We start from the raw sequence: 24,969 nt of genomic DNA on the forward strand, positions 1-24,969 counted from the left end.
AAGAACAGGTAACTACGTTGTGGTGTAATTAAACAATGAAATAATAAACAATACTGTGCCCTAGCCAGTATGGCTCAGTTGGTTGGGCATCCTCCCATGCACCAAAAGGTTGCTGGTTTGATTCCCAGTCAGATCACATGCCCAGGTTGCAGGTTCAATGCCCCGTAGGGGGCATGCAGGAGGCAGTTGATTGATGTTAAGCTCTCACATCAATGTTTCTCTCTTCTCCCTTCTTCCTCTAAGTCAATAAACTATTCTTAAAAAAAAAAAATGTTTTACCCCAACCAGTGGTGATTGAACCTGCAACCATGGTATGTGCCCTTGACTGACAATAGAACCTGTGGCCCCTCTAACCACTGAACACACTGGCCAGGGCAAGACTCTGAGCTTTTATTTTTTAATATTTTTATTTTTTTAATGTATTTTTATCATTTTGGAGAGAGAGGAAGGGAGAGGGAGAGAGAAATAGAAACATCCATGAGAGAGAAACATCAATTCACTGCCTACTGCATGCCCCTTACAGAGGATTGAGCCTGCAATCCAGGCATGTGCCCTCACTGGGAGTTGAGCCTGTGACCTCTTGGTTTATAGATCGATGCTCAATCACTGAGCCACACCGGCTGGGCAAGACTGAGCTTTTTACCTGAACATATGGCTACCCATCTTTGCATCAGTCTATGATAGCATACATGTATGTTATTGTAAGGATTTTAACTCGGAATGAAATATAGGGGTGGGCAAAAGTAGGTTTACGGTTGTTCATGTGGAAAGACATGCAGGTTATGATTTATAATAGCTTTATTAACTTAAAAGAATAAACCCCGTTTCTTATACTCACAACTGTAAACTTACTTTTGCCCACCCCTATAGGTGTCATCACGACATTTGAACAGAAGAGTGATAGGATCACAGTGTCTTATGGATTATATTGTTACTATTGTCAACAGGGATTTACCTGCTCATCAGGAAAAAAGTACAAGGCAAGGTGTCTCTCCAGTCAAAAAACTGGCTGCAGCCCTCGCCGATTTGGCTCAGTGGATAGAGCATCAGCCTGCGGACTGAAGGATCCCGGGTTCGATTCCAGTCAAGGACCCATGCCTGGGTTGCGGGCTTGATCCCCAATAGGGGGTGTGCAGAAGGCAGCCAATCAATTATTCTCTCTCATCGTTGATGTTCCTGTCCCTCTCTCCCTCTTCCTTCCTCTCTGAAATCAATAAAAATATGTTTAAAAAAACAAGTATTAAAAAAAAAAAAACTGGCTGCAAACTCTCCCCCAAGGCCAGAACTAAAGCTGCTTTACAAGTTGAGGAGACTAGGACACTGGGCAACTGCCTGGGTAGCTCTCCTTTTCCTCATATTAAATTCTTCTAAATGTTTGGTTTTTACGACAAGGAGTGGGAAAGATAGGGATGGAATCTGATGAGAAAGTTCCTGATCCTGGACTTATGAGTCAGGATGCTGTGCTCCTTCCACAGATGGTTTTTAATATACTTTTGCAGATGTTTTCTCATAAAACTTTGAGTTTTCTCATTGAAAAAGTATTTCAAAGCTTCAGCTCATCCATTGCTATGGCCAAGAACATCCTTATTTGTAACTTATGGAATAAACACACAGAGGTCCACAGATGTCACTATGGAAAGATGCCCAGTTAGAACTACTTTTCAAAATAGTACATGCAAGATGAAAACCGCAACGAGGGAATACGAAGTCACAAAATGCACTTGAAAACTAAAGCTGTGTCCAGCTAAGAGAATAATGGTAATTTAAATTGGGCACAATATTGATTTAAATTTTCCAACCATTTCACAAACCAGGTGTTTGCTGTGATTTTGGTGAGCTTGGACTAATGGGGCTTCTGAACAGTGTGCAAGTCCTGACCCACACCTTCTTAGAGAAGTTTCTTCTTGTTCAAAGAGATAAAGGTTATAAATTCCATCACCTTGCCTTCTTAACTTCTTTTAAAAGCTGAGGTAAGAAAGAGAATATATATATTTTTAAATCAATAACTTTGGGAGTCTATATTTACTTAAAAACACTAGAATATAGTTTTATGTGTCTTTTGTGTTCATTGGACATCCTAAGATGTTGACAAGGGGGAAATGTTATCTTGAAGAGTCCTCCTATGAGAACTTGGCTGGGCCCCAAGAATAAATGCCTTATGTTAGAAATTGGAGTATAGAAAAGCAGAAAAAAAAGCTCTATGACTTTCAAAGACCTTCAAAAAATTATGGAGAACAAAATCCTGTAAAACTTTCCTATTTTTTTATTTCCTAAAAGTCCTTAACATTCTTTTCTCCCATGTGACTAAAAAGCCAAGTCCCAGTAAGACAGGTTAGTAAGAAACTAGAAAAACTCCCTGGCAAGTGGAATAAGAAAACTGAGACAAATGACCGAACAATCAGCTGGAATAGCTGCTGATAAATCAGAAGACTGTCGTCCCTAACCAAAGATACCTAGGAGCAGGTGGTTTAAATCACCTTAGAAAGGGAGAAAGATAAAACACATATACGCACACTAATCCATGATAGAGGTGAAACTAAGCAGAGAATAACCCTAAGCTCCATTACACACTAATTTTATTTTTTTAACTTATTTCAAATAACTTTTTATTTCTATTTTAAAATTGATTTGAGAGAGAGAGGAATGGGGACAGAGAGAGAGAGAGATGATAGAGACCCAGATAAAGATAGAAAGAGAAACTCAGTCAACTGCCTCCTGCACGTCCCTTCTGGGGGATGGAGCTGAAACCCAGGCATGTGCCATAACTGGGAATCTATCTGGTGACCTTTTGGTGCCTGGGATGATGCTCAACCAACTGAGCCGGGCGTACAGGCTCATTTTAATACATCAGCATACTAAACGACACACCCAGAAATCTACTAACTATTCTGTTGAGATCCTCCCCTGGGATTTCTCCTAAAATTCCCGCTGGTAGAAAACAGATAAAACCCACAGGACAAAGGACACCAGTGTGTGCTGTTCCTTGAGCAGGCCCGTGCCCCCTTTCTTAGTTGTGTACTTTGCTTCTTCTATCCTAAGCTCTAAGGGTCGGATGAGACTTGCACCCAGGGGAGCAAGTGGTAGCAGCAACTCATCCGAGCTTACCTCCTGGTCCTGTCTCCAGGGGTCCTTCCTTTGCCTCAGTCCGAAGCTTTAAGAAACTTACTCTCACTTTCACTGAAGCTCGTGTACTGAAATTTTTCCAGCACAAGTCAAGAACCTGGAGGTGGAGAAAGGTCCTGGACCATGCCGGGGCAGGGCCAACCCTGGTGTGGAAGAGGCCCAGGAACACCAGGTGGTAGTTTGTCAGTTTTAGCCCCACTTTCTCCTTTGCTTTCTGTTTGGAATTTTGAAGAATTCCAGAAGTATTGAAAATTCATACCTAAACTGCATATTCTGAGACTGGGATGTGTCTGTGAGAGAGGGGACGGATAAAGCAAATGAGTTATAATGTGCTAATCTAATTGTTTTCATAGGTGACTTTGAGAAGCAGAAAACTTTCTGTGGGCAAAGGGGCTATAGATGTTAGGAGAGAGGAAGTTGGGTAAACACCCTGTGTTGCTTTTACCACTTTCCTGACAATTCCAGGATCTTAGAAAGTTTTAACTCTAATTACCCTTCTACCTTTGTATTATTATTGTGTGTTTTAATTTCAGTCTTGAAATTTAATAGCAATAAACATCCCTAGAGCTTAGATAAAGATCTTAAAATACCATTACTCACTAACAGACATCCGAGTTGCTTGGAGAAATGGCTGATTCCAGGTGTGGGGCTAAAAAGGATATTTTTTTTTCTCATCTTTTAAATTATTTTGGCTGGGCTAATAAATTAACAGAGATTAACAAGAGAAAACCAAAGCTTAATACATGTGCATGGAGAATTCCTATAAGCATGAAAATTTCAAAGACAACAAATTTCAAAGGCAACATCGTGTATAAAAAAACATTTTTGGACAAAGAAGAAAGAAGGGGAGGCGGAGTATTAGATTTCAGAAGTGAGAATGGGTGATATTCAGGTAGTTGAGGAGGAGAGGAACATAAGTGGCAGGAGAATTCTTGTTAGGCAACTCAGAAGCAATGGGACACAGGGTATCTAGGTAACAGGCCCAACCTGAAGCCCTCTCATTTTCTGCACTTACTTCAAATTAGGCTGAGGCAAACATCCTAAGATTTCCTTCCTGGAGTAGGCCTTTCCATCTGAATCTCTTACAGAAAGGGAAGGGTCAAAGGTTCTTTCCGAATCTTTTGTTTCTTAATAAACAGCTTAAAATCAATATCCCAAGAGGCAAAACTTTTGGCCCTCTTCACAGGTTTGAGGCAGGAAATATGCAAAAAAAGTATAAAAAACAATCTGCAGTGCCTTCTGATATGGCTGTATTTAACCCAGTTATTAATTAACAGGAAAGGAACAAAGGGAAGGCTGAATAGTATAGGCATGCCCAGTAAAGTCTGGGTGACATAGGGAAGGTACTAGTCAGTTACAGCTGGTAACAGGTCATTGGCCAGGATGGTATGGCCACTGCATGGGCGAGAAACTGGAGATACATAAACAAAGGACTTCCCTCTCTTGCCCTTGAGCCTGACTCCTGGCTTCAGGGCTCCCATGCTCTGCACTCGTCCACAGCCCACAGCCGTGTGGACCCCACACACAATGGACTGATGGAATGAAACTAGCATGATGCTACATTGGACCCAGCTCCACCATGGGATGACACGCTGGACACTGGCTTTGCTTTTAGCTCTGCTGAATCCCCAGGTGCACTTCTTCCAGGACTGGTTTAAGGGAAACGGGACTTTTGAAACCCAGAGATGTAATTCCATGCAAATAAAGCTTTCTACCACATCTCATCCTCCCACGAGGGCCTCTGGAAATTCTTACTCCAGTGGTACCCTCAAGAGCCCCACTCTTACTAATAAAGGAGGGCAATCCACGCAATTCTCTGATAACATTTCCACTGGCTCAAGATAGAGTAAACTGAGCATAAATAAGAGTAGCTGCAACACACTGAAAAATGCCAAGTACATGTAAATGCTTGAGTCCACAATAATTAAAAAACACCAAGAAATCTAATAAATCGCCTTTGAAGGATGCTAATAACTGCTTATTTTGCAAACTAGTACATAGAGATGAAGGGACCAAAATTCTGCCACTCTGAAGCTGCTTTTGGGGATATTGATTTTAAGCTGTTTAATTAGCTATCTAAATGAGATCACACCAGCTGGGGTGTGATCTCATTTACCTTTACCTCCACATGGACCCTATCTCCAAATACATTTTTGCATTGGCAATAAGGACTTCAACCTATAAATTTTGGGGGACACAAGCATTCAGTCCATAACACAGCATATATTTACATAAGTGTGAAAATAAAGGCTAATGTGCCTATAAGCAATTAGTACCCTAGATGTTGATCTTATTTCAATTAAAGCTAAAAATTAAAAATACGAATTGTGAGAAACAGCAACTTTTAAATTTGGATACTTAAAGAGTCCTTTTAGTCATGCTTCAAATCATCTCCACAGTTTTAATCATTTCATAAAACAGTTTGCCTTCCCACAGCAACAGCCCGTATGCAGTTCCTATATAATAAAGAGGTAATATGCAAATTGACCATCACTCCAACACACACGATGGCTGCCTCCATGTGGCCACAAGATGGCCTGCAGGGGAGGGCAGGTGGGGGTGACCAGGCCAGCAGGGGAGGGCAGTTAGAGGTGACCGGGCCAGCAGGGGAGGGCAGTTGGGGACAACCGGGCCTGCAGGGGAGGGCAGTTGGGGGTGACCAGACCAGCAGTGGAGGGCAGTTAGGGACAACCAGGCCTGCAGGGGAGGGCAGTTGGGGTTGACCAGACCAGCAGGGAGGGCAGTTAGGGGTGACTGGGCTGGCAGGGGAGCATTTAGGCTTCAATCAGGCTGGCAGGGGAGTGGTTAGGGGGTGATCAGGCTGGCTGGCAGAAGAAGTTAGGGGCAATCAGGCAGGCAGGCCTAAACGGGCAGTCAGACATCCCTCGAGGGGTCCCAGATTGGAGAGGGTGAAGGCTGGGCTGAGGGAACCTCCCCGCCCCCCAGTGCAAGAATTTCATGCACAGGGGCCTCTAGTAGTAAAATATTTTTTGTTCATACTACAGTGATTTGGAAATTGGGATAATTCTGACAGAAATGTTTACCTTCTAATCCTTACTTGTGTGCACAAATCAATAGCAAAAAAGAATTTTACAGAAAATAGGAGCTGCAAATTAAACACCTCAGATCACAAACTATTTTCAATATCCTTCAAACACCTCTGAATCCTTTTCTGTAAAAACACTCGATACTGTCATCCTTACAAAAAAAATATGCTGGCTACACAAGTGAAATGCTAGAGCTTGAGAATACTAAGAAGAATAAGATGTGATCCAAGGTCTCAAAACTAGCTAAGAGACAGACTTATGCATATATAAATGATGTATCCTTTACATGTGACAGTGGGAGTTTACTGTGGCTGAAACAGTCAGGAAAAATCCTCAGAGGTTGGACTTGAATCAGAATTTTATAGGTCCTACACAAGTTAAAAGCAGGGGAGCCCTGGCTGGTGTGGCTTAGTTGGTTGAGCATCGTCCAGTGCACTGAGAGTCACTGGTTAGATTTTAGTGGGGGCACATATACCAGTTGTGGGCTGGATCCCCAGTAGGGGGCGTGCAAGAGGAAGCCAATTGATGTTTCTCTTAACGATGTTTCTCTTTCCTTCTCCCTTCCTTTCCCTCTAAAATCAATAAAAAACATATTATTTATTAAAAAAGAATGTTCTTCAAAATAAATAAATAAAAGGAGGGAAAAGTTGAGTGAAACTGTTCGCATCTATTCCATAAAACAGATCTCTAAGCATGACTAGGCAACATATTGGTCCAGCATTGACTGCTAAATGTTCTTGAGAGCAATAAAATAGTCTGTAATTCAGTTACAGACGGAAAGAGTCTATAATTCAGTTATTTCACTAATTCAGACTATCCTTCAACTCAACTGGCCCAAATTCAAGCAGTTTACCACATATAGTGCTTTATTTATTTTTATTGAAAATGCAAAGTCATATTAAAGAACGACATTTAAATAAATTAAAAATCATTCCATATCCCCCTACACTAACACAATGAATTTCAGTTTTGCAAATTACCTTCCACATGCATAAAGATTTTACAAAATCACAATCAAAGGGTTCATACTATTTTACATTGTGCTTACTTTACTTATTATTTTACAGACACGTCCATATTTCTACAGTCTTCCAAATCATTATTTTAATAGCAGTATAACATTTCACTGTTTTTATTAGCCCATTTTCTTCTTTAATATGTAGATTATTTCCAATTTTTTGCTATTATAAGTAATACAGACATAAACATCTTCATGCATTTGCCTTTTTTTGGTTTGTTTTGTTTTTACATTATTTTTTAGGAGTAGAATTTAAGGGCAAAGATATGGTCAATTTCATGGCTCTTTCTATGTAGTACCAGGTTGCAATCCAAAAGGGTTGAATCTATTTATTTTATTTATTAAATATATTTCTTTATTGATTTCAGAGAGGATGGGAGAGGGAGAGAGAGATAGAAACATCAATGATGAGAGAGAATCATTGATCAGCTGCCTCCTGCATGCCCCCCACTGGGGATTGAGCCTGCAACCTGGGCATGTGCCCTTGACCAGAATCAAACCTGGGACCCTTCAGTCCGCAGGCCAACGCTCTATCCACCGAGCCAAACCGGCCAGGGCATTATATCTATTTAAATGCCATCTAAAGTAAATGCATTTACACAGTTTCTTTCTAAAATTAAAAAAAAAAGAAGTGTTAAGTAATTTTAAACTTCTGTATTTAAAGTTAAAAATAACTGTCTCTTTTTAAAAAAAATGAAGGGTGTGGATAGATGGTCTAAACAGATTACTAGAAGTTTAGATGAGTTAACTAAAGCAACGTTTCCCAACTTTTCTCAAGTTATAGCACACAGGGACAGTTATAGAAAATGGACAAAGATGTTGCTGGCCCAGAAATTCCAGCCACCCAGGCCACTTATGGCTGCCCCAAGGGTTATGAGGATCCACATCTAGGCACACGTATGACCAAAAGTGCCTGTGTGCATGGGCTGGGAACCTCTAATTGAGGAGAGGTTCTAGTTAGTGGCAGAGCTGGGAAATGGATGCAAACTTCTCATCAAGGTATTTTCTACTATATCACAACTGTTCTGCATGCTTTCTGCTCTAAAATTCAATTTTATATGCAGACGTGTCTATACTTAAGAATAAAGAGGATTTTCTAACATGCTTAAAAGAAAGATACCTAACCTAGTGATTTATATCAAAGCTGAATATTAAAAACAGTTCTTACCATCAGCAAATGTTTGACTATTTTCTTTGCAATTTTTCAGATATGCCATTTTTTTACATTTAGTTTGTAAACTCTCAACAGTAATTATCTTTTGCACAGTATCTTATATATATGTTAATCAGTAAATAAAGAATAACAATGAATTATACACACAACAAAGGAAAAAAACCTAGATTTAAAGTAAGACCACATTCTAAATAATTCTAAAGGTGATAAAAACAATTTTTTTAAAGTGTTGATTTTGCAGAGGTAGAGAAGATTCCCTCCTTAAATTTCAAATTCCCTACTAACTAAATAGAACCTTAATGTACACTGTCAATTACATTAGAGGGTCATAAGAGACATTTCATTCCAAAGAATGATTCTGTCCTGCACCCAGTGTTCATGCTACCAGGAGAAAAAATTTACTACAAAGGCATTTCACCTTTTACCAAGTGTCCAATATTCCATACCACCTTCAAAAATCAGAGATTATAGATGCTAGCTAACCCCATTGTTTCAATTGCAAACATACATTAGATTTCTCTTGATCATTCATCACTGGGTTGAGGTATAGAGTAGGTGTTAGAAATGAAAATTTACCTATTATGCGCCAGACCAAAACAAGAAACAAGGAACTCCAAACTCTGCATTTTTTTTTTTTACCACACCCCAAAACAGTGATTACTCGGTCATTTCTACAAATCCAATCAGACATTATACACACAAACGCATCCGTGGGACCTCATGGCACTTGGAAGATTACCCACGATTTCCCACTTATTAAGGTCTGGATCATACTTTTCAATGCTCTGAAGATATGTTCCCTTTGAATAGGAATATCCCCCAGTGACATAGATACATCCATTCATGATGACAGCACCACACTCCATCCTTCTTTCCATCATGGGAGCTATCTCTCTCCACTCATTTTGTTCAGGGTCATAGCATTCCGTGATTGTAGTTTGTCCACCAACTAGATAGAGCTTACTTTCAAATGGAACTGAACACAGTCCATATTCTATTAAAAAGAAAAAAGCAAATTTTAGTAGGATAACAAACAAAAGAGATACCTTAGGGTGGTGATGTAACGATCCTTTATAATTATGCATACAAACATAGAATAGTCGTGACATTTTGACTCCAGCACACACTACCACAACACTGGGCCATAAGATCCATTCCCTTTCACCTGCCATGCTCTCTACCACATTACCCTGTTTTAATTCTCTCCATAGCACTTTTCATGATCTGGTGTGTGACTTGTTTCCTGTCTCCCTGCTGTCTGCTCCATTTCCAGTTGGAGAATGGCAAGTGTATGGACCCAATAAGTGTTTGTTGGATCAATGAATAAATTGTACCCTTTACCTTCTGTGCCTAAATATGCCCTCCTGTGATTTTGTGAAAGAAAAGCTTTATAAGCCCCTCTTCAGAAAGAGACAATGTGAGATCAAAAATGTGATTTCCCCATTAAGAATGGAAGACAAATTCTTATCAGTTAAGTTCTTGCTATCTAGGTTTTAAAGGCTAGAGAAGACTCAGAAGATGGGCATTTTTGCTTTGAGTCCACATTCTGTTGCTGTCAAGTTTCTGACAAGAAAATAAGAATTCTCCCACCTCTGAAAAACCCACTTGTTCCTTTCCAGTTATATACACGTAGAATTTTTATTGGATTTAGTTGCTTAAAATATTTGTGAAACATTGTTTATATAAATTACTAGAGACCCAGTGCACAAAATTCGTGCACGGGTAGGGTCCCTAGGCCTGACCAGCAATCAGGGTCAATCAGGTTCCCCGCCTCCCTGCCTCCCCCTTCCCTCGATCCCTCAGTGCCCCATCATGTTTTGCACCGCCCCCTGGTGGTCAGCGCACATCGTAGCGAGTGACTGAACTCCAGGTCTCCTGGTCAAAGTCCTGAGAGGACAATTTGCATATTAGCCTTTTATTATATAGGAGGATATGAATCATTCCATCAAATGGTTATTGTGAAAATTCATGATGACACAAAAATTTTATGAGTTGATGTGATTCAACAATGAGTTCACGAGGCTTTTCTTAAATTATTCAAAGTTTACCCAAAAACCCTCTATTTGTGGTTTGTATATTAAGAGAGTTATCTTGCCTAGCTGGCATGGCTCAGTGGTTGAGCATTGACCTATGAACCAGGAGGTCACAGTTCAATTCCTGGTCAGGGCACATGATTGGGTTTCGGGCTCCATCCCATGTGCGGCATGCAGGGGGCAGCCAATCAATGAGTCTCTCTCATCATTGATGTCTCTGTCTCTCTCTCCCTCTCCCTGCCTCTCTGAAATCAATAAAAATATATTTAAAAAAGAAAAGAAAGATATCTCAATCTTCCTATAGCAATAAGTATATTTAAAATAAAGTGGTTCCTGCCCTAGCTGGTTTGGCTCAGTAGATAGTCAGCCTTTGGACCAAAGGGTACCGGTTTTGACAATGGTCAAGGGCATGTACCTCAGTAACAGGCACCTCCCTGACCTGAGCCCTCTCTCTTCCACTTTCTCTCAAAACCAATGGAAAAAATATCCTTGGGTGAAGATTAAAAATAAAATACAGTGATTCCTGATAATTTTTCCCATTACCCAAATACAAAATAAAGTTCTATTACATTGATGGAAACTCTTTCTTCTTCAGCTGTAACTGCCTTGTTTCTTGTTGGTCACTCTATGAAGTAACTGAGGCCCGGGGCTGAATCTTATTTATTGTGCTCCCAGCACTGAAAGTAGCATATAGAAAGCACTCAGCAAATATCTGTTAGACAAATGAATAAATGAACAGTTTCAAACCAAGCATGGGAATAGTGCCATTTGTCACGGCTCTGAGTTTACACACAAATATTTACTACAAATGCATGGCAGTCTGCATTAGGTATTACATGAGTGAAGTGAAAAAACCCATGCAGGATTCAGAGACAACCACAATATTTTCATGTATGAAATACTCATTGAAATGATTTCAAATTTTTTTTTTCCTAAGCAGATGTGAGGAATGTTATAGATTTGACGTTGACCCTGGAGTGACTGTCAGCTCCTTTCTCTCCCTCATTTCCTGTATCTAATCAGTCAAGATAGCAATCACTCTTCTGACTAAAGAGACCTAGACAGCTTATGTAACATAACTTCCTTATCCCATTGGAAAGTAAGAACCAAGAGCTAAGCTGTCACTCTGGAGAGCCAGGAGAGAGCTCTCTTCCCACACGACACAGCCATCCACCGCTTTTTCTCCTTTATCTCTTACAGCTGCTTCACTGTTCTTCATGCTCTCTTCTTCCTCAACTCAACCCTTAACTAATGCTATTTCTCAAGGTTCTGCCCATAGCTGTACTGTTGGTCCCACCTGCCATGACATCTCATTCATCCCCACACCCATAGCCATCACCTCCAAGTAAACAACTCCCAGATCTATATTTAGCTGCATTCTTCCTCCTGAGTTGCAGAACCGCAATTCCTATTGCTTTCTAGACAGCTCCTCTGGTTATCCAACTCATTTTTCACATTCAGCTATAAAACTGAGCTCATTATCTCTCCACTTCTCCCTTCCTATTGGCTCTTCCTTCAATCCTCCCCAACCTCCCAGTCAACCAGCCAGAGACCTTGGAATGACTGTCAACTACTTTCTCTCCCTCATTTCCTGCATCTAATCAGTCAAAACAGCAATCACTACCAATTCAATCAATGTCGAATCTATAACATTCCTCATATCTGCCCATTTTCTACTCCACCACTTCAGGCTTTCAGCATTTCCTACCTGGTTTATTACCAATAGTTTTAGTAGATCTCACTGCCGTCTTTCTCCCAATCTATTCTAAAAGGAGCTCTCTTCTTAAAACTAGAATGGATCACACCCCATTCTCTTGCTCTGACACCTCTGACAGTTCTCCATTTTTAAATTTTCCTGGCTCATATTTCTTCCTGACAGCAATCACTGTGGCCAAGGAGTGGTTGTTGCCTTAGATGAGGCTTGTATGCTCTGCAGCACCAGTCTCTCCAGGAATCGAGAGCCATCCAAAGCCCTCCATGGTACACTCCTCAACTGAACTTTCTCATCCAGTCTCTCATTCTACCCTCTTACATCTCATTCATATATATCTACTCCAGAAACTGAAATAAACCTGGAACTTTCCCTTCTGCCTTCCTTCACTGGCTAATTTTCTGCCAGAAAACCTTCCTCAAAAACTACCTTCCTTAATTGCAGCCATTCTTTAAGGCCTAAATCATAACAAGCTACTCCTGAAGCTTCTAGATTCCCCTTAATTAGACTCGAGCTCTCTCTCCCCTCAATTTCAATAGCAGGTAGTTGTAAGATTGTCTTGTATTCCCATTATGAATGTACATTTGCTAACAGATTCTGAGTTCCTTTGGTAGTAGAGACTATCCTTTAATTATCTTTGTATCTTACATAATAACTGGAATGATATCTTTCCCCAAGTAAGGTCTCAAAAAATATTATGTTCGATTCCCGGTCAGGTCACATGCCTGGGCTTGAGGCAGTCAATCGATGTTTAGCTCTCACATCGATGTTTCTATCTCTCTCTCCTTATCTTATCCTCTCTCTCTCAAAATCAATTTTTAAAAAACGTTAAAAATTAAAAGATCATGATTATATTATGTTCTAAAAATAATAGTAGTCTAAGCTATATATCTATAAGGTAGACTTATAGATATAAGACATTCTTCAGGAGGTGCTCCTAAAATGCTAAGAAGCATACCTTGTACATGGGAGGGTGGGTAGGGCCAGGGAGGAGGAGGGTAAAGGGGAGGGAAATGGGAGATACCTGTAATACTATCAACAATAAAAATATATTTAGAAAGAAAAAAAGAAGCAGACCTTGCTATAATTTAGACGATGTAGATCCAAATGCCTCTAAGGCAGTGGTTCTCAACCTTCTGGCCCTTTAAATACAGATCCTCATGTTGTGACCCAACCATAAAATTATTTTCGTTGCTACATCATAACTGTAATGTTGCTACTGTTATGAATCGTAATGTAAATATCTGATATGCAGGATGGTCTTAGGCGACCCCTGTGAAAGGGTCGTTCGACCGCCAAAGGGGTCGCGACCCACAGGTTGAGAACCGCTGCTCTAAGGGCTAAGGAGATAACAGACTAGCAGAATGAAGCAGGCTAGGGGTAAAAACAACAGCACGGGCCGTAGTTCTGTGATGTGAGGAGAATGGGAGATACTACTGACATCATCTAAAGGCAACAGCCACTACTTGGCCACAGTGATTGCTGTCAGGAAGGAATATGAGCCAGACCTGCCAAGTTTTCTAAGACCAGAAATCATGGTTTTTATTTGAAATCTCCTGAATTTTAAATATTGGTAACAAGCCAGTTCAAAAATATTTTAAACACTGTAAGAGCCAAACAGAATATCCCATGCAGAGTGCTAATTTGATAACTTTGTTTCTTACATTACTTCAGGGAAAAGTCTAATGAAAATCAAAACTTTAAAAATTGGATTATAGCCCTGACCGGTTTGGCTCAGTGGATAGAGCGTCGGCCTGTGGACTGAAGGGTCCCAGGTTCGATTCTGGTCAAGGGCATGTACCTTGGTTGCAGACACATCCCCAATAAGGAGTGTGCAGGAGGCAGCTGATCGATGTTTCTCTCTCATTGATGTTTCTAGCTCTCTATCCCTCTCCCTTCCTCTCTGTAAAAAAAATAATCAATAAAATAAATTTTTAAAAAATTGGATTATAAGTTCCCCCTGATTTATACTGTAATTTAATATTTATTTCTAATTGATTTTTCAATTTGTCATGGCTTTTCACACCTTGGCTTAAGTCTCACTGACTTCTAGACTTTTTCAAGCAGTGAACAAGTTATATGTAATTAGAACATGCTATGGGATATTTATTTTTCAAAGAACTCCTTTATGAAATACATATTATTTATAATGTAAATAACTATCCTCTAGTTTGTTAATCTGACTTTTCATATATTGGATTTTCTTTGTAAAGCTAAATCAGAGTAATAGCTAACTCATAAGGTTAACGGGAGGATCAAATGAGATAACAGTGTAGTTGTGAAGAGCATGGTGTTCCCAGGCGGATTGCCTGGATTAAAACCTCACCTCTAACGAGCACTAGCTGGCTGACCTTGGGCAATTTATTTACTGTGTGCCTTAGAAAATAGAGATAATAATAGCATCTAGCTCACAAGATTGCGGTAGGGTTTACGTGGATGAACACATGTAAAACTATTGGAATAGTTAGTTCCTGGCACATTCTTACTGAATAAATGTTAGCTATTAATCAATATGAGCTGTTAATATTATTTTTCATTATAACTTCATTGGTCATATGGAAAGTGGTGGGAGTCTGCGATAGTACATATGGGCTACTAGGAAACAGTCTCTCCATTCCATGACGTCTTCAGAGCCAGGACAGCCTGAGGCTGAAGTGTCTTCTTATGCAAAGCCCATGACATACGGAGATGCAGCCCCTGATCCAGGTGTGCTCTACCTGAATTGTGAGATGACATATGTGACCTGTGGGTATTAGTAGCTGCACTGGTCAAAAGCAGGAGAGCCTGCTCCCTTAAGGAGAGGCAGCCTGCTTAGTAGTTACAGCACAGGTTATGCAATTTGTCTGAACTGAAGCCTCATCTATCACTTCCAAACTGTGTGTCCTTGGCAAAGGTACCTATCCTTTCTAAGCCTCCATTTCCAAATATGTAACAGGTAAACAATACCTACTAACAGGGTTGTGGTTAGAATTTAAGGTAATATTACATGCAAAGTGTTTAGTTAATACCTGGCCTATGAGAAGTGCTCAAGGTTAGCTGTTACTATTACTCTCAGAGGGTTCCAGCTTGTGAATTTCAGTTACGCTCCCCAGTAACCCACATGGAAGCCTGATGCTATATGCAAAATGACTCAAAGTAGTATGGTGATTTGGTGATATAAATCTTTCCTAATGAGAAACTTAAACATAAGGCATAACTGTAACAGGACATAGCTTATGCTTTCCCCAAGTTCAAAGATACAAGTCAAAGAACAAAAGACACCAAAGAAAGCAGGCCATTCCTTGTGGGCAGACATGTCCCCTTTATGATTGTTAAAGTAAGGCCAACATAAGGCTCTACACGTGGTAGGAGGGAGTGCTTAACAGTTATTGAAACCCAGAAAGAGTATGCTTCTAAAAGAAAACATCTCCTGCTGAACCGAATCACTCGGTACCCTTCCCAATATTTGATAGACTAGTGCCTTTTATCTGTCTATAAAAGTTATGTTTTGTAAAATGCATGTAAATGAAAAAAAGCACATAAGACAAAAAAGAATCTAAGTGAAAAAAATGTTTCTTTAATACACTTTTATTGATTTCAGAGAGGAAGTGAGAGGGAGAGAGAGACAGAAACATCAATGATGAGAATCATTGATTGGCTGCCTCCTGCACACCCCCTACTGGGGATCGAGCCCGCAACCTAGGCATGTGCCCTTGTTCGGAATCAAACCCGGGACCCTTCAGTCCGTAGGCCGATGCTCTATCCACTGAGCCAAACCAGCTAGGCCTGAAAAATTTTTTTAAAGAAACTACTTTTAATCACAGAGGTTTAAAATGTATGTTGTGTAATGACATGAGGGGAAGTATCTGTAGACATGATCTAATCTGAATAATCTAAATTGTGATTATTGTTACATGGACACATGAATATTTTGAGCCTTTTAATTAAACCCATGTGTAGTCTACAGTAAACTTAGCATTTTCCTATTTCCAGCCCATTTTTAGCCATCTCTCACACTGATAGGCTGTATCACGACATGCACTATTCAGACAGCATTTTGTTACCTGGATGGGGACCAGAAGTGATGAGGCTCCATTCATTGATATCCGAATTGTAGCTCTGGACCTTGTCATAGGTGCAGCTCCCTCTGTAGCCACAGTGTCCACCAATGACGTAGATAACTTCATGTAAGACACAGGCAGTAGCATTCCCCACACCTGTGTGTTAATTAAAATCACATCCTCAGATTGATCTTTCATTCTGCTTTGCAATGAATATTGTACTGTCTTTGTTATTATGGATAGTAGATATAAGGCACTGTCCTAGGTGCTCTGAGGGATAGAAGAATGAAAAAGAAAGGCTCCTGCCCTGATAGCGTGTCTCAATGGTGGAGCGTCGACCTATAAACCAGGGGTTCACGGTTCGATTTCTGGTCAGGGCACATGCCTGGGTTGCAGGCTCAATCCCTAGTGTGGGGCGCGCAGGAGGCAGCCGATCAAAAATTCTCTCTCATCGTTGACATTTCTATCTCCCTCTCCCTATCCATTCCTCTCTGAAATCAATAGAAATATTTTTAAAACATAAAAAGAAAGGCTCCTTATACTCTTTTAAAAGAGGATGAGACATTTACACAACTAGAACACAGGGTACAGACCTACTACTGTGGATGTGCAAAACAAACAGACATTACTTTTGACTAGGGAAATCATGGCAGGAGGTGGCAACATTTGACTTGGGCCTTAGTAGGTAGGACTTTGGCAGGCAGAGGTGAGAGGAAGCCACTGAAGTGAGGTCAAGGCAAGTGCAAAGGCTTACTTACTGGACAATTCAAGTAGTTGTTTTGATTCTGCCACCCTGGAAGGGACGGTGACACACCTGGGGTTGACTTGTGGCAATTAAACCTGGCAGAGTAAGTTGGAGCCACGTGGCAAAGAATCCTGATGCCCAATTTAAAAATTTGCACTTGATTCAACAGGATTTTGTTGTTGTTGTTAATCCTCACCCGAGGATATTTTTCCATTGACTTTTTTAGGGAGAGCAGAAGAGAGAGGGAAAGACAGAGAAAATCATCGATGTGAGGGAAACACATCAATTGGTTGCCTCCTGCATGAACCCTGACCAGGGCCCAGGCTGGGGAGAAGCCTGGAACCAAGGACCAGAATCGAACCCGGGACCCTTTGGTCTGCAAGCTCTATCCACTCTGCCAAACCAGCGAAGGCGATTCAACAGGATTTTTAAAGTTTTTAAACAAAGGGAAGGAGGGACTACAGCACAGAAGGATAGAATTGGTCCAGGTGCAAAGTGTTGAGGGCCTGAGTTAGAAGCAGTCTTGGTATAGAGCAGTGGTTCTCAACCTTCCTAATGCCGCGACCCTTTAATACAGTTCCTCATGTTGTGGTGACCCCCAATTTCATTGTTACAAATTGAACATAATTAAAGCACAGTGATTAATCATAAAAACAATATGTAATTATATATGTGTTTTCCGATGGTCTTAGGCGACCCCTGTGAAAGGGTCGTTCGACCCCCAAAGGGATCGCGACCCACAGGTTGAGAACCGCTGGTATAGAGGAAGGCGCACAGCGGCAAGAGACACAGGTAAAACAGAAGGGCCTTGATGACTGATTGAGTTGAAGACAAGACGGATTCTGAGGTCCCTAGCTCAGAAAACCGGGAAACGCTGATGCCACAGAAAAACGAGAAAGAGAAAATGGTTTCGACAGGGGAACAAGAAGAGAGAAAGAATGATGATGAAGCTCATTTTAGTCAAAATGTCAGCTTAATCTTTCAACCAACTTTTATTTTCGGATATTGCATGTTGGGTGCAGTTCAGGCTCCTTGTACATTTCTACTGCAAAACAAAACTGAGTTTCTTTCTTTAATATGTTTTTATTGATTTTTAGAGAGAGAGGGAGAAGGATCAAGAGATAAAAACATCAATGAGAAAGAAAACCTCATTGATCAGCTGCCTCCTGTACTCCTCCCCCCGCCCCCCCACCCCCCAGCCCCCCCACCCGCCCCCACCTCCATCCCCACTCCCAATGGGGATGGAGCCTGCAACCCAGTATGTTCCCTGACCGGGAATAGAACTAATGACCTCTTGATTCCTGGGTTGATGTTCAACCACTGAGCCACTCCAGCTGGGCCAAAAGTGAGTTTATAAGCAGGGCAGTTATGATGAGAGGGGTAAGAAAAGTTACGAGTTCCTAAAAAGCCATCTATTTATTTCTTCTCTGTTCCTCCCTCAACCAAAAAAGGAAATTAATTTGAAATTTAACTCTACCCAATTTAAGGTCTCATTCCCAGGGAAAGAAGCTAGTTCACTTCGAGACTACAAAATAAAACAAGCTGGGGGAAAATGTTCTCCTTTCTACATAAGAACGGGAAACTAAAAGTTCAGGATGAGTCTGAGCATCAGAACTAGCCAAAACTGCACATAACTGACAAAGTGTTACCCTTCCCTGGGATGATGAGGTATAATCAGGAATCAAACCTTCAAGGTAAAAGCATAAAACTTTGACATTTCAAACCCAGCTGGTAGGTGAGGGAGGACTTTTGCTTATGAGGGCCTCCCATTCCTCTTAAGCTATCAAGAACACATTCAGCTTTCTTTCATGGTGGATACACCATTGCAGCATTTTATTTTCAGCAAGCGTTGCTTCAAAAGTTTTAACAAAATTTCAGTAAAGTCATAGGTTTCTGCCCTCAAAGCAATATAATGTAAACTACAAAATCACTGAAACTTAAAAAAAAAAAAATCACCGAAACATCATTAAGAAGCAGAGGCAGCCAAACAGGTGTGGCTCAATGGCTGAGCACCGGCCTATGAACCAGGACGTTCAATTCCCATCAGGGCACATGCCCGGGGTTGCAGGTTCGATCCCCAATGGGGGGCAGTCGATCAATGGTTCTTTCTCAACATTGTTGTTTGTATCCCTCTCTCCCTCTCCCTTCCTCTCTCTGAAATCAACAAAAACATATTTTCATTTATTTTTATTTTTATTTTTTTAAATATATTTTATTGATTTCTTACAGAGAGGAAGGGAGAGAGATAGAGAGTTAGAAACATCGATGAGAGAGAAACATCGATCAGCTGCCTCCTGCACACTCCCTACTGGGTATGTGCCCGCAACCCAGGCACATGCCCCTGACCAGAATCGAACCTGGGACCCCTCAGTCCGCAGGCCGACGCTCCATCCACTGAGCCAAACCGGTTTCGGCAACATTTTTTTATTTTTAAAATTATTTTATTATTTATATATTTGTTTTTCAACATCTTTTTTTTTTTTTTTTTTTAATCCTCACCCGACGGTATTTTTCCATTGATTTTTAGAGAGAGGGAAAGAGAGAGGGAAAGACAGAGAGAAATATCAATGTGAGAGCAACATCGGTTGGTTGCCTCCTGCACTCGCCCTGGAGCCTGCACCCGAGGTACATGCCCTTGGCCCTGGGACCCTTCAGTCCACAGGCTGACACCCTATCCACTGAGCCAAACTGGCTAAGGCAACAAAACCACTTTTTTAAAGAAGAAAAGAAACAGAGGCAGGAATGTATCTAGGTTTACAATAACTGCTAAAATATTTGCAGTGCCCTGATTTCTTTTGTAAAAGAGGAGTCGGACAGGACCTTTGGAATCACCATGGAGAGGGGACTGAAAATCTGTTAAGTGGGGGTCATGCTCAGCTAGAGTCAAAAATCAGAGCAGCAATAGCAGCGGGCTTTAAGCCACATTTTCCCACCCTACCAACCATTTCTGCACCGTTGGGCATGAAGGAGAGTGGTCAGGATTTAAGATGAAAAATACTTCCGCCCCATCACAGCTGTCATGTTCTTCTATAATGACGTTCCTGAGTACAATGCCTAATGCTGGTAAGTGCTTCCCAGGCATAAGTTCATTTAGTCCTCTCAAAACTCTAAACTAAGTAATGTCACCCCCATTGTACAGACGGCCATTTGCCGAAGCTCGCCAGCAAATGAGTGGAAAGTTGGGATCTGGACTCGGGCAGTTCCATTTCAGAAGCAGTGTGCCCGATCACAAGGCTATTTTGCCTCTCAGGCTTCCTGCTTGTCATCCAAGGATCATACCAGGTCAGATTCCCACGCCAAGTCAGATTTCCACACCCTCGCCAGTGTTAAAAAAGAAACAGAAAGGCCTGGGAAGAAACATTTGGAATAAAATGACACAAATTTGGTAACCAACCACCAATTGTTTTAGTGCAACTCCCCAGCACCAAAAAAATAAATGTAATTAAGATTCCAGTGTAACTTTTTTCCGGGGGGAGGGAAGGAGAGCAAGGCTAATCTAGTACCAAACAGCTAGGGCCTGCCTCTCTCTTTAACACTATGAGACAAGACTTGAATCAAAAATGCAGAGGCTCAACAAAGAAGTGCTGGCGAGGATGTGGAGAAAAGGGAAGCCTTGTGCACTGTTAGTGGGGATGCAGACTGGCACAGCCACTGTGGAAAACCGTAGGGAGTTTCCTCAAAGAATTAAAAGTGGATCTGCCTTTTGACCCAGTGATCCCACTTCTAGGAATATATCCAAAGAAACCTGAAACACTAATTCGAGAGACTATATGCAGCTCTGTGTTCATAACAGCATTGTTTACAATAGCCAAGATCTGGAAACAGCCCAAGTGTCCAAAAGCTGTGGTACATTTGCACAATGGAATACTACTAGGCCATACAAAAAAAAGAAAGAACACCTTACCTTTTGTGACAGCATGAATGAACCTGGAGATTATAATGCTAAGTGAAATAAGCCAGTCAAAGAAAGATAAATACCATATGATCTCGCCCTAACAAGTTTGGCTCAGTGGATAGAGCCTCAGCCTGCAGACTCAAGGGTCCCAGGTTCGATTCCGGTCAAGGGCATGTACCTTGGTTGCGGGCACATCCCCAGTAGGGAGTGTGCAGGAGGCAGCTGATCGATGTTTCTCTCTCATCGATGTTTCTAATTCTCTATCCCTCTCCCTTCCTGTCTGTAAAAAAATCAATAAAATATATTTTAAAAAAATACCATATGATCTCACTAATATGTGGAATCTAATGAACAAAATAAACCGAGGAACAAAAAAGAAACAGATGCATGGATATATGAAACAGATTAACAGCTGTCAGAGGGGAGAGAGCTTTTTTTTGGGGGGGGGGACTTTAATTTTGTGAAAGAAGGTGAGGGAATCAAGCAAAAATCAAACAAACAAACCATAACATACCTATATAACACATAAATACAGATAACTGTGGTGACTGCCAGAGGAAAAGGGCAGTGGGGAGTAAGTGGAGGTGGGCAAAGAGGGGGAGAATGGCGACAGAAAGAGACTTTGCTTGGGTGATGGGACCACAATGCCACGTGCAGACGATGTTTTGTTGAGGTGTACACTTGAAACCTGTATGGTTTTGTGAACCAATGTCACCCCAATAAATTCAACTAAAAAAAAAAAAGCAGAGCCTATATCTAGTTTTTGAGAGAATGTAATTTGTTATACCCTCAGCGGCCAAAACTTTCAAGGTTTTAATGAAAGATCACCCTGGCTGGTGTGGCTTAGTGTGTTGAGCATTGTCCCGTGTATCGAAAGGTCCATTCCCAGTCAGGGCAGATGCCCTCATTGCCGGCTGGATCCCCAGTATGGGGTGAGCAGGAGGCAGCTGATCAAGGATTCTCTCTCATCACTGATGTTTCTCTCTTCTCTCTCTCTCTCTCTCTCTCTCTCTCTCTCTCTCTCTCTCTCTCTCTCTCTCTCTCCCTTACTCTCAGAAATCAAAAAATATATATTTAAAAATAAGAAAATAAAAAATAGATCTCAAAATAGGTTGTAGAGTCAGAAGAATGAATTATACTGGTTTCTAATATAAAAATGTCTTTTCTAGCCTGAGTATTCTAAACACATAAATCTCAGACAAGCTGGGGACTGCTATACTATGATTTTACTTGGAACATTCTGCACATTATTTGTATAATCCACTCTAGTTCCTAGGTAGCATTCCAAGTAAATTCTTTTTCAAGTTATTTGCAAGAGAAGCAAGACTGTTGGCCTAACCTTATACACCTAAAAAAATACAGAATAAGCATAATCTGCACTTACCTTTAATCATGTTTGCAATGGGAATCCATTTCTCTTTTAATGGATCATAGAACTCGGCCTCTTCTGCTGGAGCCCCTTTCCTGTAACCGCCTAAAGCATAGACACAGCCACCCAAGGTGACTGCACAGTGGTAGTACCTGGCATTGAGCATTGGCAAACCTTCCGTCCATTCATCACTTTCACTGTTATAGATCCACACTGTGTCAAGAGCTTCTATGTTATCTGTCCTGTAACCCCCAGTTACATAAATGTTGGGTCCCAAACATGTAACACCATAGCTCTCCCTAGTATAATCTGGTATTTCTGCTCCCTGAATCCACACATTTGTCAAAGGATCCCATATGTGGACCTCTGATAAAGGATGCCAGTAATAGCCTCCAATGATATACATTGTGGCTGTGGACCTCTTGGAAAGCTCTTTATGCATGGGGTTCAAAGCATTGTATATCAGAGACCGTATCTTATTTTCTGTTAGTAGGCAGCTTCTTTGAAGGCCTAAAGCTGTTTTGAAATACATTGGATCTATATCTATGTTGATATAGCTTAGTAGATTATACAGGAAGTCAATTCGATTTCCTACATCGTAAGCAGTCCACTTAATAACTGGCTCTATGATGGCTTCTTCTTTCCAAACACTGAGATTCTTTCTGGACAAGATAAAAAGCAACTTTTCAAAGCTGACTTCCAGAAATTCTTCTTGTTGCCATACTTCCTTAAACCTTGAACACAGAATTCTCTGAGATTCCTTCTCTAGTTCTGGACATACGTGAAATTCTGCAAAGGAGTGCATTCCAATACAGTTATCAATATCCAGATGCCTTACCAAAAACTGCTCACAAGCTTTCTTTACTGAGAGGAACTGCAGCAGATCTGCTGCTTCAAGCAGGCTTTGAACATTTCTTTTCGTTATTTCAATTTGAGAAGTGTATGCATAATTTACAAGACCTTCCAAAATATCATGGTGGATGCCAAAGATTTTTATTTTATTTTTAAATTTTTCTTTCATGTCAGCTGTGAACATTGCCTTAAAATAATTGCTGCAAGCAGCTAAAACAGCTCGGTGACAATGGAAGATTATGCCTGACGGACATTGAAGGGTGATATCAGTAAATAATCCATCCAAGTAAAATGTTTTGAATGCATCCAGAAAATCCACTGGATGCGCTGAGTCCTTAAAAAGGTAAATATAATCTTCTTGTCCTTTCAGAGCCATGGCTGCAATAAATATAAAACAATAAACGTGCTTTCAATTGTGCATATTACCTCAATTAATCAATACTAAACATTCCAATCATTAGAATGACTGCTTAGCGCCAAATAAAATCCAAAACTAGACTAAGTTCAACATTCTTAATGCAAAAAGTGGATGGACTATTTCGTAATTTGGATGATGGTCAATTTAAATTCAGGGTAGCTCGGAGCCTGAAATGAAGCCCCCGGATTTTTCAATAGTCCTTTCTAGAAAAAAAATTATTTCCTACCCCAATTACACCGTCTCCATCTGTCCCGAGCAAGCGTCTGAGAGACATCCCGCTCTTGGCAAACAAAGTGCCCGAGGGGTCACCCCATTCAACCGAGAGGGGCCGGCCTCGGTTCGACCCCCATTCAACCGTTTTCGCTTTCAGGCCGCTTCGAGATGCCAAGCGGGGGATGATCGAGAGGTAATGGGACCCGAGGTCCTGGAAAAGGGGAGCCCTGTGCCTCTCCGGAGGGAGGAAGGCGAGAAAGGAGAGCGGCGCGCCCCTCCCCGCGGTGCCAGGGGTTTCCGCGCCCCCGCGCCCGGGCCCGCTTCCCGCCCGCGCCCCGCCCCGCCCCGGGCCCGGCGCGGGGACTCCCAGGGCGCCGCCCGCCGCCCGTCGGGCCGGGTGCCCAGGTCCCTCGGCCCCGGACGCCCCGCAGGTGTGGGACGGCGCGGCGGGCGGCCCCGCGCTCAGCCGGCCCGGCGCCCGCGCGGCCATTGTCTCCGCGCCTCCGCCGCGGGCTCCGGAGGCGGCGCGGCCTCGCCCTCCCGCGCTCGCCCCGCTCTCGGTCCGCCCGCGGGCCTCGGGCGGCGGGCCCGCTGCGCACCTACCTCCGGCGGCGGCTCGGGGCCGGGTGCTGGCCCGCGGGCTAGCGGCGAGCGGGGGCGGAGGCGCCGCCGGACCCTCTGACCATCTTTGGAAGCGGCGCGGCGGAGGCTGCCTGCTAGTGCAGCTCCAGCCCACAAACGGCGCCTATTTTGGTGCCCCGGCTGCTCCCCGCCTCCCGCCGAACAGCCCCCCGCGGGCCACTCGCGGGAGCTCCGGGCGGTGCCCCCGCAGCAGGTGGGCCGGCTTCCCCGGGACGGGACAGCGCGGGGCCGGTGGCTCTCCCCTCTCCTGGGGTCTGTCTCAAGCACATACACCCCGAGCATTTTCCCTCGACTGGAGACACACTCTGCGTTAAGTCCTGAGTTCAGAGCACATGTCGGGGTGGGGGAGGGAGTCCCCTTTTCCCTTCCTTCAGTAGCTCTCGCCGGGCCGGCGTGGAGGGGAAGGGAGAGAATGCAGCACAAGGTCAGGTCTGGTGTTGAGGTTGTCTTCAAAATGCCAGGAGTAGCGGCGGCTTTCCCACAACGCCACCCTGCCCCGAGCACCGCACCCTGGAGGGAGCGCCTAGGGGTGATGTGCGCGCCAGGGGTTCACCTGGGAGCTTTGAGATGGGCTGGGAGCAGCCAGGGCCAAGGATTCAGGCTACCGTGTTTGGAGCAGAGGAGTCACCAGTCTTCCTCCTGGTGACAGCCAGTCCAACACGTAAGGATGTCCATGGGCTACACCAGAA

At 42.4% G+C, this 24,969-nt stretch overlaps 1 protein-coding gene across 1 annotated transcript; it reads right to left on the bottom strand.

Annotated features, from left to right (window-relative positions):
* Nucleotides 1-7,032: 7,032 nt before the first annotated feature.
* KLHL23 (kelch like family member 23) lies at nucleotides 7,033-23,836 on the bottom strand. Its single transcript, XM_081095324.1, has 4 exons — nucleotides 23,652-23,836; nucleotides 22,171-23,385; nucleotides 16,150-16,302; nucleotides 7,033-9,356 (listed from the first exon to the last, which is right to left on the bottom strand). Exons 2-4 carry the CDS (start codon nucleotides 23,381-23,383, stop codon nucleotides 9,046-9,048), a joined length of 1,677 nt encoding a protein of 558 aa, XP_080951450.1. The 5' UTR covers nucleotides 23,384-23,385; nucleotides 23,652-23,836; the 3' UTR covers nucleotides 7,033-9,045.
* Between the last annotated feature and the right edge of the window lie 1,133 nt (nucleotides 23,837-24,969).

The sequence above is a fragment of the Myotis nattereri genome (genome assembly GCF_964212035.1).
Source record: "Myotis nattereri genome assembly, chromosome: 7".
Classification (NCBI taxonomy): Eukaryota; Metazoa; Chordata; class Mammalia; order Chiroptera; family Vespertilionidae; genus Myotis; species Myotis nattereri.